At 36.4% G+C, this 15,375-nt stretch overlaps 1 protein-coding gene across 2 annotated transcripts in view; it reads right to left on the reverse strand.

The window, feature by feature from the left end:
* LOC142343182 (uncharacterized) overlaps nucleotides 1-15,375 on the reverse strand; it is a 118,389-nt gene that overhangs the window by 85,532 nt on the left and 17,482 nt on the right. The window contains exons 5-9 of one of the 2 annotated variants that reach the window (XM_075394887.1): nucleotides 8,525-9,143; nucleotides 7,830-7,910; nucleotides 5,397-5,506; nucleotides 4,812-5,148; nucleotides 3,973-4,265 (exon numbers count right to left, since the gene is read on the reverse strand). In XM_075394887.1, coding sequence (XP_075251002.1) covers nucleotides 3,973-4,265; nucleotides 4,812-5,148; nucleotides 5,397-5,506; nucleotides 7,830-7,910; nucleotides 8,525-9,143 — 1,440 coding nt within the window. The remainder of the gene's footprint in view (nucleotides 1-3,972; nucleotides 4,266-4,811; nucleotides 5,149-5,396; nucleotides 5,507-7,829; nucleotides 7,911-8,524; nucleotides 9,144-15,375) is intronic. The other variant, XM_075394886.1, reaches the window with a different exon arrangement.

The raw sequence follows: 15,375 nt of genomic DNA on the forward strand, positions 1-15,375 counted from the left end.
TTTTTAGTGAGGTAAGTCACCCAAGTGACCTGTAATCAGAAATGACGTCACGTACACAAATATTAACTGCAAAGCACTAGAAGTCACTGAAATCATTGAAAAAGTCAATTCCAAGAAGTCAGGTCGTAAGAATCATCGATGGAGACGACGAACTAAAAGAAAACCACGACGTCCCCAATAATAGCCGCTATCGCTTCGCGGCTATTAAAAACGTGACATTAAAATTAATTTCAAATTTTTAATGTGTAGTACGCCACGGTGTGCACAGCAGTTAAGTTTCTAGAGCCATGGAAACAACAAGACGAACCAACATATTCAGAAACCATTGTTTTTTTTTTCAAAAAACATAGCCAGCAGATTGCCGGAAAACAGCCGCGATAGACGCTTGTGGCCTACCATGAATTGAAACAACGAAAGAAAGAAGATAGACATATTGAGCAAAAGTCCTTTCATAGACCACTAGACTTTTTATTAAGATTCGGACAGTCATTTTTACATACGCTCTATAAGGAAAAAGCCCTAATGGAGCTTTTTTTTCAAAATTACTATTCGAAATCAAAAACAAAAGACTCTAATACTCAAAAATTAGGGCATATACGTTTCGCACTACTTAAATGCACACAATTAATCTTAAACTAGTAAACTTAAAGTTCATTAAATGAGTTCAGAAGTCATTTTTTGAGTGATGTAAGTCATTGAAAAAGTCAATTCCAAGAAGTCAGGGTAAGACGAAACAAAAATCTGTTAGACGAAGTAAAAAACATAGCAGGACAAGTCCTGACGAACAAATCAAAGAATTTTCATTGACTATGAATGAATTGGAAAAACCATTTAGAAAAAAAAATCCGATCCAAAAAATCGAAAAAACAGTAAAATCAAAGTGAAATTGCCGCATGTGAACAAAAAACCACTAGCGAGAAAGTGAATGTTTGTTCAAACACCGTTTTCTCACTCTACTTTAAATTTAGAGTGAAAAAATTTCACGCCGCAAAACCACTCGCTTTTACGCTCCATTTCCTGTTTCGGCGTGACCAAAATCACTACTCCAATTTGACTTCAAAAATCATGAAAATGTGTGAACAGATCTTAAAAAAAAGACAGCTTCCCAATACAATTCAAACTCTTTGAATTGTAAAAAATCAGGAGCGCTATAATAGCCTTCTGGAATTGCTGACGCGGCAATTAAAAAAAACAAAATTTCATGTGGAATCACTATATTACACAAGCAATCCAACTTAAACCCTAAAAACGTACAGTTTCTTCCGAGAATGGAGCAAAATTTCCAGAAAATACCCTCCGTTGACGCGCTTATGAACATCGGGATTGAGATAGAAAAAGAAAAATTAGAGATAGAAACTGACTTCTTCAAGTGTCAAAAAGTGTTCTAGTTTGGTGTGCAGTTTCAGTTAGATTCTAAAACTGAACTTAATTCAGCTTCTAAACTGAAATTTATTCAGCTGAATACTAATGTCAGCTAGCAGTCGCTCTAATGGACTTTGATAACCTAATGCACTATGACTCAATGACTTGGCTTTATCCGTTTCTTTTGATTTCGTTCTTTCGACATTGACCGTTTTCACTAAATTGCGTGATTCAATGCGTGAAAGAATTTAAATTCCATTTGGTTGAAACAGTGAGTGAGGTCAGTCACGAGTCAAACCTGGGTATAAAAAACATGACTCATGTAAAACAATAACCGTGATCAGAAGGTAAAGTGAATTAAAAAAACATAGCAGGACACGTCCTGAATTACATTCCTAAGAATTGCTTTAGTTAATTATCCCACAATTAACATTTTAAAGCGAGATCAATCTGAGACCTGATGGTATATGCGCAAAAATTAACAAAAAAACCAAACCAATTAGAAACATTCTTTTTCCAGGATTAAATGCTTTAAAAATCCCTACAAATAACAAGCAAGCACAAACAATAGCGTCCTTAGAATGAGCACATAATCCAACAGCCTTGTGGGAATCAATGAAAACAAAGCAAAAAAGAGACAAAAAATGAAAACTGGCCAAAAACAAGCTTTGAAATAACCGGCGCCAAAGTAAGAAGCACTCAAACCAAATCCATTAAACAAGGCACATCATAAAAGTTTAAAAGTCAAGAAACATTTTTCAGCAGTTCTTTCTGAAGAATGGACAACAACTAAAAATGAAGGCAAGATTCGCAAATTCAAATAAAACTTTCAAATACAAATGTTATCTCAGTGAAAACAACCTTAGCTTTAGCTTGGAGCCAAAAATGACTGCAAATATGCCGCATTAGAAGGTCAATAAAAATTAACTGTTCCTTATTAGACTTAGTGAAAAGACCACAACAGAAACACAAAAATCTTTTATTGTTCGCAAATCAGGAGACAAAATCTTAAAAACGATAGATTTCTGTTAACTCAATCGGCTAGTTAGATTCACCTATTATTCTTTAACAACCAATGGAATCTATCATTAAAGAGATTAGGTGCTAAAACAGTAATAGGTATAACAAACAATAATAAAACCCAAAAATTGAGTAAAATTGTTAGAAAACGAAAAGAGTATAAGGCAAAGAAAAAACAGCTAAAAATGAAACACTTAATTCAATTAATTAACGCATCCTTAGCAGTTCTTTCAACCGATGAGAATTTTCATTCAGATGGCTAAAAAATAAGACAACAAATTGAGCAATAAAAACACGTAAAACCTCAAAAATTCGATACAATTTCTTGAAAAGGATGAAAGTCGAAGTTATAAACAGAATTAGCTTTGAAACAAAAACAATTAAATCGGATGAAATAATTCAAATTAGCTACATAAAAAACCTAATCCTAATGAGATTAAACGATAGGACAACAAATACTCTCAGAACTTTAAAAAAAATAAAGAGGCACAATTTCAAAAACTTAATTAGGTTAATTTATACCTCATGGCAACCAATGATACTGTCATTAATGATACAAGGTGATAAGACACCAGAGATATTAAAAAAGTGGCAAAAAACAAAATTTCTATAATTTTTTGTGACAATAAATAATACTGTAAACCTAAATAATACCCGTTGAGAGGCTGACGGCGGCTATTAAAAAATATATAGCCCACTGACGCTGCGCAAATTGCTCTTAAACGACTGACGATTGGTTGGCTTCTTCTGTAGCCTGCCTCGTTTTAGGGAGAATAATCTGAGTTCAATTGAGTACGTGGGGTGTAGAGGAGGGGGATGCAGGGTGGGGAAATTGACAAGGGAGGGAAGGGGGCTAGAATGACGTTGAGGCGGTATACGCGGTTGATTAGGATGAGGGGAGGAAAATAACAAAGAGAAGACATGCCAAGCTTGTAGAACACAAAAGACAGCTAGAGAAGAACTGTAAACCCAGTCAAGTCTGCTACAAAGTTGTCATCAGAAATTAAGCACTCCGCAACTAAACATGACAGATATAAAACTAGTTGACGTCAACAACAGAAAATTCAAAATAGCGTCCATTTACTGAAACAAAAGGAAAGAAATGAAAAAAATTTGAAGAAAACTAGGAATTGCTCTCAAGTCCGCTTAAGTTTTTCTCACTTTTTGCGATTTATCTTTTTGTTACCCAAAACTACCCAATCGGAATAATCTGTCCCAAAAACCAGAAGAAATAATAATTCTTGACACTCAATCCAACTTGAACTTAGAAAAGATAAATTTTGACAAAAAACTAAATAAAACACCTTTCAATCACAATAGCAGTTATAAAAACGTTAAAATTAATCAAAAAGCCCCTTAATAACCAAAATGAGCAAAGATCAACTCAATTTAAACGGTTTAGAGGTCGGTTTTTTGCATTTTTATTATTTCAAGTCGGAAATTCATTGAGCTGTAAATAACAAAGCATTGCTTTATATCTAACTGTCTCCCTATAGTAGCCAATGGTCGACATATGTTCTAAGCTTCAGCGGCCAAAACTCGCCGCAGAGAGAATCGGACAGAGCACAACAGACAAAAACAAAATCTCACCAGTGGTACCATCCATCACACAAGTCACACCCAATCATTGGACTGTCGAAGGCGGTGTCCGGCAATCCACACGCGGGACAGATCCACACTTGCTGGTCAGCAGATCCCACATCCCCAATGACGTCAGATCCTGGTACTCCGTCACTTCCTCCTATTTCACCAAAGGCACTAGACGCAGGTCTGGCGAAGTCAGATGCTGAAGAGGTGCTGGATGCTGAGGTTACTATGTTATAGGATTCAGCAGGAGGGTGGTACTCAGGGGCTGTTCCCACTAGAGGCGGGAGGTTCGGACTCTGAAATGATCTCAGTGCTGTACAACTATCGCATTTTCATGTAACGAAGCTGACTTGAATTTAAATCATTAACAACCCAGAAAGTTCGAGTGTCACCGCGTATGTACAACAATCTTCTGTATCCCCAAGGTTGATATCCGGCTTAGATCTCTATGGTACAAATGAAAACATTTATTTAGTCCATTTTAAGGCAAATTTTCTCAAAACGCGTAATTGATATCATCACAGGACTTGAGTCAGTTCAACGTTAAACAGAAGCTTACTCTAAAGCGATGATCATATTTTACAAGAAATTACTTCAGTGCAAAAAGCAGTAGAAAAAAATCAGCGATCATCTGGAATTTCTATTTTTCGCGTATCTTAATTGCCTGGCTCGTGACGTTAGTTTCAACACTCGCTAAGTGTTTTCTGACGTACATTCTACCTCTGACGTTTTCTTTCTACCTTCTATATCTTTCGTACAAGTAAGTCGCATCAATTTGAATGGCTTTTTAATTAAGCGCTGTTTAGTAACCGTTCAATTTAAAAAGTGGGTATCATACACACCGTGTTAGTAAAATCGCAATCTCTGATTCCAACTGGTGTAATCGGAGACTGCAGATCGCCAGAAGCAGCCACTGGCAGAGGCGCCTTGATACTTAGACTCTGAACCGAACTGGACGTCGCCTGATGCATCATTTCTGCTTTGGCTAGTAAATCACGCATACTCTGTTCTTCTTTCTGTTTCTTAGCTGATTGTGGTTTTTTAGTAGACGCTGGCGCCGATTCCAAGACAGTGGGAGTTTTGGGTCTCTCTGGTGAAGGCAAAGGTTCTGACTTGATTTCAGGAACTTTGACTGGTTCAGAGTTTCTGCTAGTTTCCCCACACTCATTGCCTATGGTCCTGAAACAAATATTGATAGCACTAACTGAATCTATTGAGAAACTTATAAGACAGACCAGAGATAGAACATACTAATATTAGGTAACGTTTAACAGATGGAATTGAGGTAAATTAGATGTTTAGATGTAACCGAGGGATCTTGTAACTGTCCGTAACAAAGTTAATATTTGTCAAATAAACGAAATTCCATCCATATTCTTTTTTAAAATTAAGAACTAATATTTATAACGGTTTCGACCTCAACTTACACGCTCTTTCCTCCAAACTTGAGAATGAGTTTTGGTAGAACAGGCACCATCCCATCATCTTCATCGCCCATCAAACTCTCCTCGTCCAATTCTTCCACCTCCGCTAGTTCCTAGAACAAATTCTACCTCCAGCACTATCTCATGTCGTTTTCAGACAGAAATTACCCCAACCCTGGCTGGAACCGTAACTTCATTTTTACAATAAAGAGCATTGAAAACGACTGAAATGCGATTGTTTAATATATAGATACATAAATCAACTAACGTCGGAAAAATTGCTCCTGACAAACATCGGAAAAATTGCTCTTGACGAACGGCGGAAAAATTGCTCTCGCGGCGCATTTAATTCAGGGAGCTGTAGCCTAGATAAATTTTTCTTTATGGGTGCGAAAACATCAGCCGAAGGTAGGATTCGGCAACCCCGACCTCCTGAATCGGTTTCCGTCACCTCGACGGAGGTATTGACCATCAGCTATCAGAGCCTCATCAGCGATTCTCTAACAATCGGTTTGGTCTGAACAACAAACATTATTTCGGAGTGAGAGCAAATCACAAATCAAGAAGAAGTGCTAGAAAAAATCACTTGAGAAGTCAAAGATTATCCTGGAAGAAAAACGCAAAACGGTCAAGCAAAAAAGTTGCAAAAAACAGCCGGTAGAATACCGGAAACGACTCGAAGTGTCATGCATTAAACGAGAGCATCAACACGAGAACATATGAACCATCAGAATGGTAGACATCAGAATCGAGAAACATCAGAACGTATTTTAGAAAAAGCAGACAAAATTTTTCAGTTTAGGGGAGTGGGTAGGTGCTGGGGGAGGTGGTGGGGGTAGGTAGGTCGGGGCAGGTAGGTGGTGGGGGGCAGGTATGTAGGTGGAGGCGGGAGGGGAGATAGTTGGTGGTTCTGCAGTTAAGACAAGTAGGGACTTATATAGGATCAAAAATCGCAAAATGAACTCTTCGCTTTGAATATTATGAGCAATTCCTAATTACTATACATTACAAACTAAGCTACTATTAAAGTCTAATGTTCGAAAATAGAAGTCAATGCTTGTAAACAAAAGTCAAAAGTTCCAGTCACGACTTCAGCTTAAAAAAATCTGTAGAATCTAAATAACATAAACATGGCCAGTAGAATACCGGAAACGACTCGAATCGTCGTGCATTATAATCTCTAACCTAACCCTACCAAAATCAGAACATCAAAATAGACAAGAAAAAAAAAACAAAAGTAGCCCAACAAACCACATTGAAATGTTTTAAAAAAGCCAATTTCTTAGGTGCGGGGTAAGCTAGTTGGGGTGGGCGGGCAGGATCTGGGAGGTGGGGAAGTGCTGGGGTAGTTGGGGGGGGGGGTAGGTGGGGTTAGTTAGGTGAAGGGAGGGGGTAGCTTGGGGGGTAGGGGTAGGTGGGGGGATGGGGAATGTTGGGGCGGGGGGTAGCTAGATGAAGGGAGGGGGTAGGGGTAGGTGGGAGGTAAGTTGGGTGGGTAGGTGTTGGGGGGGGCAGATAAGTGGTGGGGGGGGGGTTTGTGCGGTGTAGTTGAGATAATTAGGGGTGACTTATAAAGGAACAAAAATCTCGAAATGACCTCTTCACCTTGAACATTACCAGCAGTTCCTAATTACTATTTATTACAAACGAAGCTACTGTTAAAGTCCAAAGTTCGAATAAAAAAGTCAACAATCAAAAACGGAGGTAAATGCTCGAACAGAAAAAAGTCAAAAATCAAGTCGTGAACTAACTTGCTTCCTGCTAAAAAAAACATAGCCGGTAGAATACCGGAAACGACTCGAATCGTCGTGCAAAATAATCACTACCCTAACTTGGACAAAATCAGATTAACTAGAAAACACTAGAAATAACAAAAATAGTAGACCAATATAACATAAATAGCGTTAAAATTTTTTTCAGTTCAAGGGTGTAGGTAGGTGCTGGGGTGGGGGGGGGGGGGGGGTTGGGTAGGTGGGGCAGGTAGGTGGTGTTGGGGGTGTGTAGGTAGTTGGGTGGGGGGTAGGTACGTTAGGGGGTTAGGTACGTGGGTGGGGGGGGGTAGTTTTTTTTTGGGGGGGGGGTAGTTTTTTTTGGGGGGTGGGGGGTAGTTTTTTCGGGGGGGGGGGGGGGTATTACAGACTGTTACCAATTGCTATACATTACAAACTAAGCTATTGTTAAAGTCCAATGTTCGATAACAGAAGTCAACAATCAAAAACGGAGGTAAAAGCTCGAATAGAAAGAAGTGAAAATTCAAGTCATGAACAAACTTGCTTTCTGCTAAAAAAAAACCTGTAGAATATCAATACTCCTCTTCGAGTCGTAAAAACCAGTAGAATTTCAATACTCCTCTTCGAGTCGTAAAAATGTTCACCTTTCGTTCTGTATCTACAGTTTTATTTTAATAGCTTTGCGAAAAGAGTAAATGTAACATACCCTTTTGGCCTTCTTGTGTTTCTTCTTAGACTTGTGCTCTGATGAATGTTTCCTTTTCTTTCCAGATTTCTCCTTCTCCGCCTAAAAATAAAGCATTCTATTAACTTGAGCCACTTCGAATACAACTGTACACAATGGTATGGTAAATAGTGCTAGCACACTAGATCGAAAGACATGCAGTAGATCGAAGAGTAAAAATCGGCACAGATTTAAGATCACACCAATGCTATCCGTATAAAGATATCGCGATAATTTTCGATAATAACATGTCGTTTTGATAGATTCATATCAAATCCCATCTACTGCTGTGGCATGACCACGGCTCGTCAGGCATGGCCCAATGAATTATTCTCAGGTAAGCTTGCAAATAGCGCCTACTTTCAGTCAATCAGAACAGTTCCATTTTCGATCTAATGGCCCAATTTTAGCGTTTTTGATATATTGTCCCTCACCATGAAAAGTGTATGTTGTTATGAAAAATGTGTACAATTATCGGCAAATATAGGTCACATGACGGTACAAAATTAGCTTTTTAGTAAATTCGGTCGCTAATTACCAATTCGAGGCACAAATTAGAATTCTTCAATGACCTATGAAGACTGGGCTGTAATTAAAACAAGACAATTAAACAACTTCAACTATCGGAAGTAACTTCTCCATTCCCAAAGTATCGAGCTCAGATCCGATATACTTACAAAAACGTCGGTTGTTTTTCGATTAGAATCGTATGAGGAAACACTGACATCATCGTTGAGCTGAGGCCCACCTATTCCCAAATCTAAAACTGAATCAAGCCGTGCAGTATCAATCTCAGCAGCCTCATGATAACTACTGGCCGTCCTGGACTCGGTTTCATCAATTAAATTTGGGCTTGGCGGAGTTTGGATTGTTTCGCTATGAAATGGAGGTCCTGAAACGTCAGTTGCCGCTCTCAAGTTCTGGGACATCAACTGGAAAGGAACATTGGGTGCAGTGGTGTTAGTGGCATACGATGACGTAGCAACAACTGGGTTGAAATCTGCAGACGATTGCGGACTGTTTGGCCCAACTGAGTTCGGCCCGGAGTTCAAATCTGCATCCAAGTTTGGAGATCTCGGAATCTCGTTTGACGTTGACGGGGTCAAAGGTATCAGATTGGGAGATGGTGGGATCTCGATTTCACCATCGGACTCTATAGTGATGATATTGGGAGCAGAAATGGTGGTATTGGGTGGTGGGATGTTATGTTCCAAAGCAGGTGGCTGTATGTTGCTGTCCGTAGATGTCAAGGCGTCTAATTCACTCGTATGTTTAAGAGTAGGCAGCACGTCCAAACTAAAAAGCGAACAATTATAAAAATAGAAAACACTAGATTGAGCAAACATGAGATTATTGATTGACTTTTTTTTCACAGAGAGCGCGAGTCAAATAAAACTTTAGTTTTTTTAAACTTTATGTGAGATTAAAATTCCATTCTGAGATTTAGAACAGTTTCGAAATCTTCACGCACATGCATAATTCTGCGATTTGATAGAGAATTGCCAAATAAAACGTAGCTGGCAGATTGCCAGAAAATAGCCGCAATAGCTTCGTAGATCTGCAATCTCAAAAGTAAAAAAAGACCAAAATAAATTTTTCATTAAATGGTGAAAGGTTACATTTTGATTATGAATCTGTATAACTTAATGGTGCTTCTATTAGCTGCTCTTAAATAACCTTCAATTAGAGTGACATACACCCACTTGACCATATCTCTTTAAATCAAATTTTTAAAAAGTCATTTTTAGAGTGAGGAAGTCATTTTTGAGAGTGAGGTAAGTCACGCGTGACCAAAAATTTAATCACGCGAATGAACAAAAACAACTCGCTCCAATAAAAGTGAAAAATGACGTCACGCACGCAATTCAGTTTTGCGTGCGTTTTGCATGAACGAAAGAACAAAAAGTGCATGAACGAAATTGCATGAACGAATAAACAAAAAGTGGCTGTGATGTCATATGGTCGTAACAAAAATCTTGACGAAATAACAAAAACATAGCAGGACAAGTCCTGACGTACAACTGACTTAACAAAAAACTAAACCTAGAACGGACTATGAGTGAACTGGCAAAACAATTTCTGGAAAAAAATCAGACAAAAAGAACAAAAAAAAAACAGAATCAATGTAGAAAAGCCACATGTGAACATAAAACCAGTGGCGAGAAATATATATATGGTTCAATTAAAAATCTAGGCCTAGAATTAACTATGAAAGGATTGAGAAACCATTTAGAAAAAAAATCCGATCCAAAAATAAAAAACAGTAAAAATTGAAGTGAAATTGCCGCATGAGAACAAAAAACCACTAGCGAGAAAGCGAATTTTTGTTCAAACACCGTTTTCTCACTCTACTTTAAAATTAGAGCGACGAAATTTCACGCCACAAAACCACTAGCCTTTTCGCTGCACTTCCTGTTTCCGCGTGACCAAAATCAGTACTCCAATTTCACTTCAAAAATCATGAAAATGTGTGAACAGATCTTAAAAAAGACATCGCCCCAATAAATTTCAAATTCTTTGACTAAAACCCAAGAGAAGGCCAATAATAGCCCCAGCTATCGCTGTGCGGCTATTAAAATTTATTGCCTATTTTTAATACAATTTCGTTTTAAAAACAAAAAATATTTTAGTCGTATTGCATTTGATTGTTTTTTTTCAAAGAACTAGTCGATAATTGAAACAATGCGAAATGATTCAGTGAAAATCAAATCTCAAATTTAGCCGGCAGATTGCCGGAATAGCTGCGAAAGAATAGACTTGCGTGCCGTATAATAGAGATAGAAACAGATATAAATTGAAAAACTCGACGCCGCTCAAAAAGCTATGTAAAAAACAATCTGCGATAAAATAATAAAGTCCAAAAGTCATTTTACTGAGTGATAAAAGTCACTTATGATCGAAATCTAGTTACGCAAATGAACTTACAACCTCTGCTAGAGAGAATGAGAAATGACGTCACGCGCGGAAATCCCGTTAGTGAGAGGAAGATGTCAATCAGAAAATTTGACTTCAGCTTTGCTGTGTGAACGAAACGAAAAAGAGCGTCAGACGACGAAACAAAAAATCATAGTCGGACAAGTCGTGACGTGCAATTCAAACAATTTTGATCGACTAAACACAAAACTAGACCAAGAACGGAACAAGAATGTATTGGGGAAACCGATCCAAAAAATCGAAAAAACTGTAAAAATCAAAGTGAAATTGCCGCAGGTGAACAGAAAACCACTAGCGAGAAGCGAAATTTTGTTCAAACACCGTTGTCTCACTCTACTATAAATTTAGAGCGAAAAAATTTCACGCCGCAAAACCACTCGCTCTTTCGCTTCACTTCCTGCTTCGGCGTGATCAAAATCACTACTCCAATTTGACTTCAAAAATCATGGAAATGTGTAAACAGATCTTTGAAAATATAGCCAGAAGAATTCCTGAAACCACACAACTAGAACAAGTATTGTGAACCCTGAACCTCCACAAACGCCATAAAAAATTTAAGGAAGAATAGAAACGGCATTCAAAAAAATTGAATAAAAAAACTAGAAAAACTTAATGAGTTTTTTTTAATAGTACAAGGAAACATAAAGCAGAGTAAAATTCCTTCCCAATTAGGGCAATAGAAAGCTCGCAAAACAATGGGCAAGTCATAATAGGCTAAGAAACTTGTCTAAGACTAAGAAAAAAGAAAAACTGCAAAAAAATAAAAAAAAATGGTTTAAAATTTCTCAATTTTTCTGCCAATTTTCCGAAGAAAAGAATGATTTACACCAATAAAACTTTAGTAAATTGGTAGCTGAATATTTCTTAAGTAACAAGCTTCTATTCAAATCCCACTTAAAGCATTAATACAAAAAAACAGGCACAAAATCATTAAATTTTGTCTAAAAATCAGCAAAACTGATCGAAACCCTCCAAATTAGCATTTAACTCAGATTTAACTACTTGAAAAAATCAATTCCTATCAAAACAAGCCTAAAAATAATACAATATCATAATCAAACCTCATAACCATCAAAATTTGCAAAAAAAACTGCTTTTAAAAGCCGCACGTGAACAAAAAAATTTCGCTCGCTTAGAGAAAATTTTTCACACATCAAATTCTCGCTCTCTCAAAAACAGCGGTATGAACAAAAACCCCTCTCTTTTCGCTCCGCTCTTAACTTTTGTTCAGCCCCAAAAACACTCCAAATTTTTTCACGCGTTTAATTTCCCGCTTCAAAAATCACTTCATAAAAGACAGCGCCCCAAAACAATTTTTTTTTAATCTTCAAAAATGTAAATTTAAAGTTATAACCACAACAAGAACGTTTGGTTAAATATTTACATTTTCAAAATCGCCTCGTAAATATATGAATAGTTCATAAAGCCTCTTACTTGTCTATCTATTGGAACACGTTCATGCAGTTTGACCATTTCGCTGCTTAGTTTTTCCTTAAATTTGTTTTTAGTTTTCTCTTTTCGGATTTCAATTGGCAAATTATTCCATTTCCTAGAAAAATTTCTGATCAGTGACCTGTCACTCCATTTGGATTGGCACTTATTCTTTGGAAAAAACTGGACAGTTCTGCAGTTTTTGGTCAATTCGTACTTTTCAAGAATCCTGAAAGAGGAGTTTTTGGTTTCTCGACTACTCTGTTTATATTGTGAGAGGAGGTCAAAAAATTTAAGAAGACAAACTTTTTTAATGAAAAGCTCTGCTGGTAAAATTTTGTCTTTCAGTAATAGATCTCTTGCACAGTCAAACTTTTTGCGCAGGTGGCAAACCTTTATTCCCCAATTTATTTGTTTATTAACTCTTTGAAGTGACATAACCGACAACGATTGAAAAAAAATTGCACTGAAATTGAGATGGGACAAAACAAGTGATTTAAAAAGAACGATTCTTGCTTTTAGTGGTAGAAAATGTCTTACTAAGTAAATTGACCTAATAGCATTTGCCATTTTTGTTAATGTTTTGTTCCGCTGAATGTCAAAATTTAGATTGTTATCAATCATTATACCTAGATAACGACAACTTGTTTTTGGCTCTATGAAAATTCCATTATAATGAAATTGTTCAATTTTTGATTCACCATTTTTTGAAAAACCACAATTTCTGTTTTATCTCTGTTTAAAGTTAGCATATTTTGCCTCATATAACTGTCAGTACTTTCAAATACACTGTTAATTTCGCATAAGAGATTTTCATCGGATTTGGAATGACAAATAATGCATGTGTCATCTGCAAACTGTAAAACGTCCTCTCTTTTTTTCATTTTTTCTGGGAAGTCGTTGATATATATTAAAAAAATTAAAGGTCCGAGAACTGTTCCTTGAGGTACTCCGTGATTTATTGTCACCCAGTTCGAATATTCTATGCCGTTCTTTACGCATTGTTTTCTGTTAGACAAAAACGATTCTAGCATTGCAATTGATTCCGTACTAAATCCATATTTAGTAATTTTTTCGAGAAAAATTTTGTGAGATATTGAGTTAAAAGCTTTGGCTAAATCCAAGAATATACTAACAACGGTTTCGTTTTCTTCTAACAAACTATTCACTGATTCTGTCAACGATATTACTGTGTCATTCGAAGATTTTCTTTTCAGAAACCCAAACTGATTTTTATTGATTATTTCATACTTTTCAACATGTTCTAACATTTGTTGGAGCAAAAGTCTTTCAAAAATCTTCGCAAGAATCGGTGTAACTGAAATTGGTCTGTAGTTTCCTGCTTCCAGTGGATCCCCTTTTTTGTAAATTGGAGTTACATATGCTTTTTTAAGTATGTCAGGAAAAATGTTTTTTGAAATACATTCGTTTATTGCAAACTGTAGATGTGTTCCAATAGACATTTTGCTACACTTGAAGGACCATGTAGTGAGTAATCCAGGACCCGCTGCTTTGTTTTGTGGTAATTGATCAATTACAGTAAACAGTTCTTTTCTCGTTATATGTCTGAAGGAAAACTCAGTTTTGTCAAAAGCAAAGTCCGGTAGCTCAATCTTTTCTGTCTCGCCTTCGTATAAACCTAATTTAGAAAAACAAATATTAATTGTGTCAGCGATTTCTTTTTTGTCTTTTAAGATATCTTGGTTGAACCGAATTCTAGAAATTTCGCCGTTTTTATCCTCGTGTTTTATTTTTGTTTTAATGAATTTCCACTGTTGTTTTGAATCGGGAAGACTTTCGAACAATTTCTGTGAATAATTGTGGCTCGCTCTTCTAAGTAGTCTGTTTGTATGGTTTCTTATTCTTTTGTATGAGTTATATGTGTCAACGTCTGCTGTTGTCTTCCAAATATTGAAAAGCCTGTGCTTTTCGTTGATTAGATTCAGAATTTTTCTGGATAACCATTTCTTTTTTGTTGATTTTGATGATGGCTCTCCTATTTTGATGGGAGCTATACTATTCAGAATATTTTCAAACATAATTGAAAATCTTTCAAAAGTTGAGTTTGCATTGTTTTGTTGATACATGAAACTCCAATCCGCGGATGCAATTTTTTTGTTAAGATTAGCTCTAGTAAATTTGCTAGTATCCCGGTAAAAAAATTGCGTTTTGTTGTTTTCATAATCAATGTCCAGTGACGAAAAGAAAACTTGTGTAAAGTGATCACTTCCAAATAATTGCTCGATAACAGTTGTATCAAAAATTTGATGTTTTGTTGTTAAACAGTGATCAATTAATGTTTCCTGATTTCCATTTGTCCAGGTTGGAGTATTTTTATTTACTATCTCAAGCCCATTGTTGGAAGCAAATTCTGTCAATAACTCTTTTTCTCTTTGATTGAAAAAATTGATGTTATAGTCTCCGAATAGTATTACATTATCAGTTATTGAATATGCGCCTGAAATTTCTGATGTCAACTCTTCTAGAAAAAATTCGCCCAAGTTTTTATTGGAACAATAAGAAACGTTAACTAGAAGTTTTTCCTTAAACGGTGCTTGTATTTCAAGCCATAGTGATTCAAAAAAACTTCTGTTAATAGAGTTGAGATCATTCCGTATTTTATGTTTGAACGTATTTGGTACCCATATCCCTACTCCACCACCTCTCGTTAACTGCGTCAATTTTGATCTACTTTGATGGACAAAGTGGTGATTGTTGCTTAAAAAGTTTAAGGGTATCTTCTGATTATCGTTTATCCATGTTTCAGTAACAATGAAGCATGTTTGTCTGTTCTGCTGCTGCAAAAAATCCGAAATCTCTTCGTGTTTGTAGTTAACGCTTCTAATATTTGTGTATACAAAACATGGATGCAAGTTTGCATTTGCCTTATGTTTATCGTAGCTTTCGAATGTTTGTAAATTATGTAAATTGGGCCCTGGATTAGATTCGACATCACCGCAAAGTAAAATTAAGTAGGTTATAGTTAGGAACTGATATATTAAGTTTAAAGACCAAAATCCAAGACATACATTATCAACTATTGTTTTGTTTTTGAAAATCAAATAAATTGAAGTGCTTGGGTGACAATTGATTGAACACTTACATTTTTTATTTTCTGCAAGAAAAAACAGGCTAAAAAACACGAAAAATTTCCAATAGGAAA

This window comes from Convolutriloba macropyga, chromosome 7, assembly GCF_964194025.1.
Source record: "Convolutriloba macropyga chromosome 7, txConMacr16.3, whole genome shotgun sequence".
Taxonomy (NCBI): domain Eukaryota; kingdom Metazoa; phylum Xenacoelomorpha; order Acoela; family Convolutidae; genus Convolutriloba; species Convolutriloba macropyga.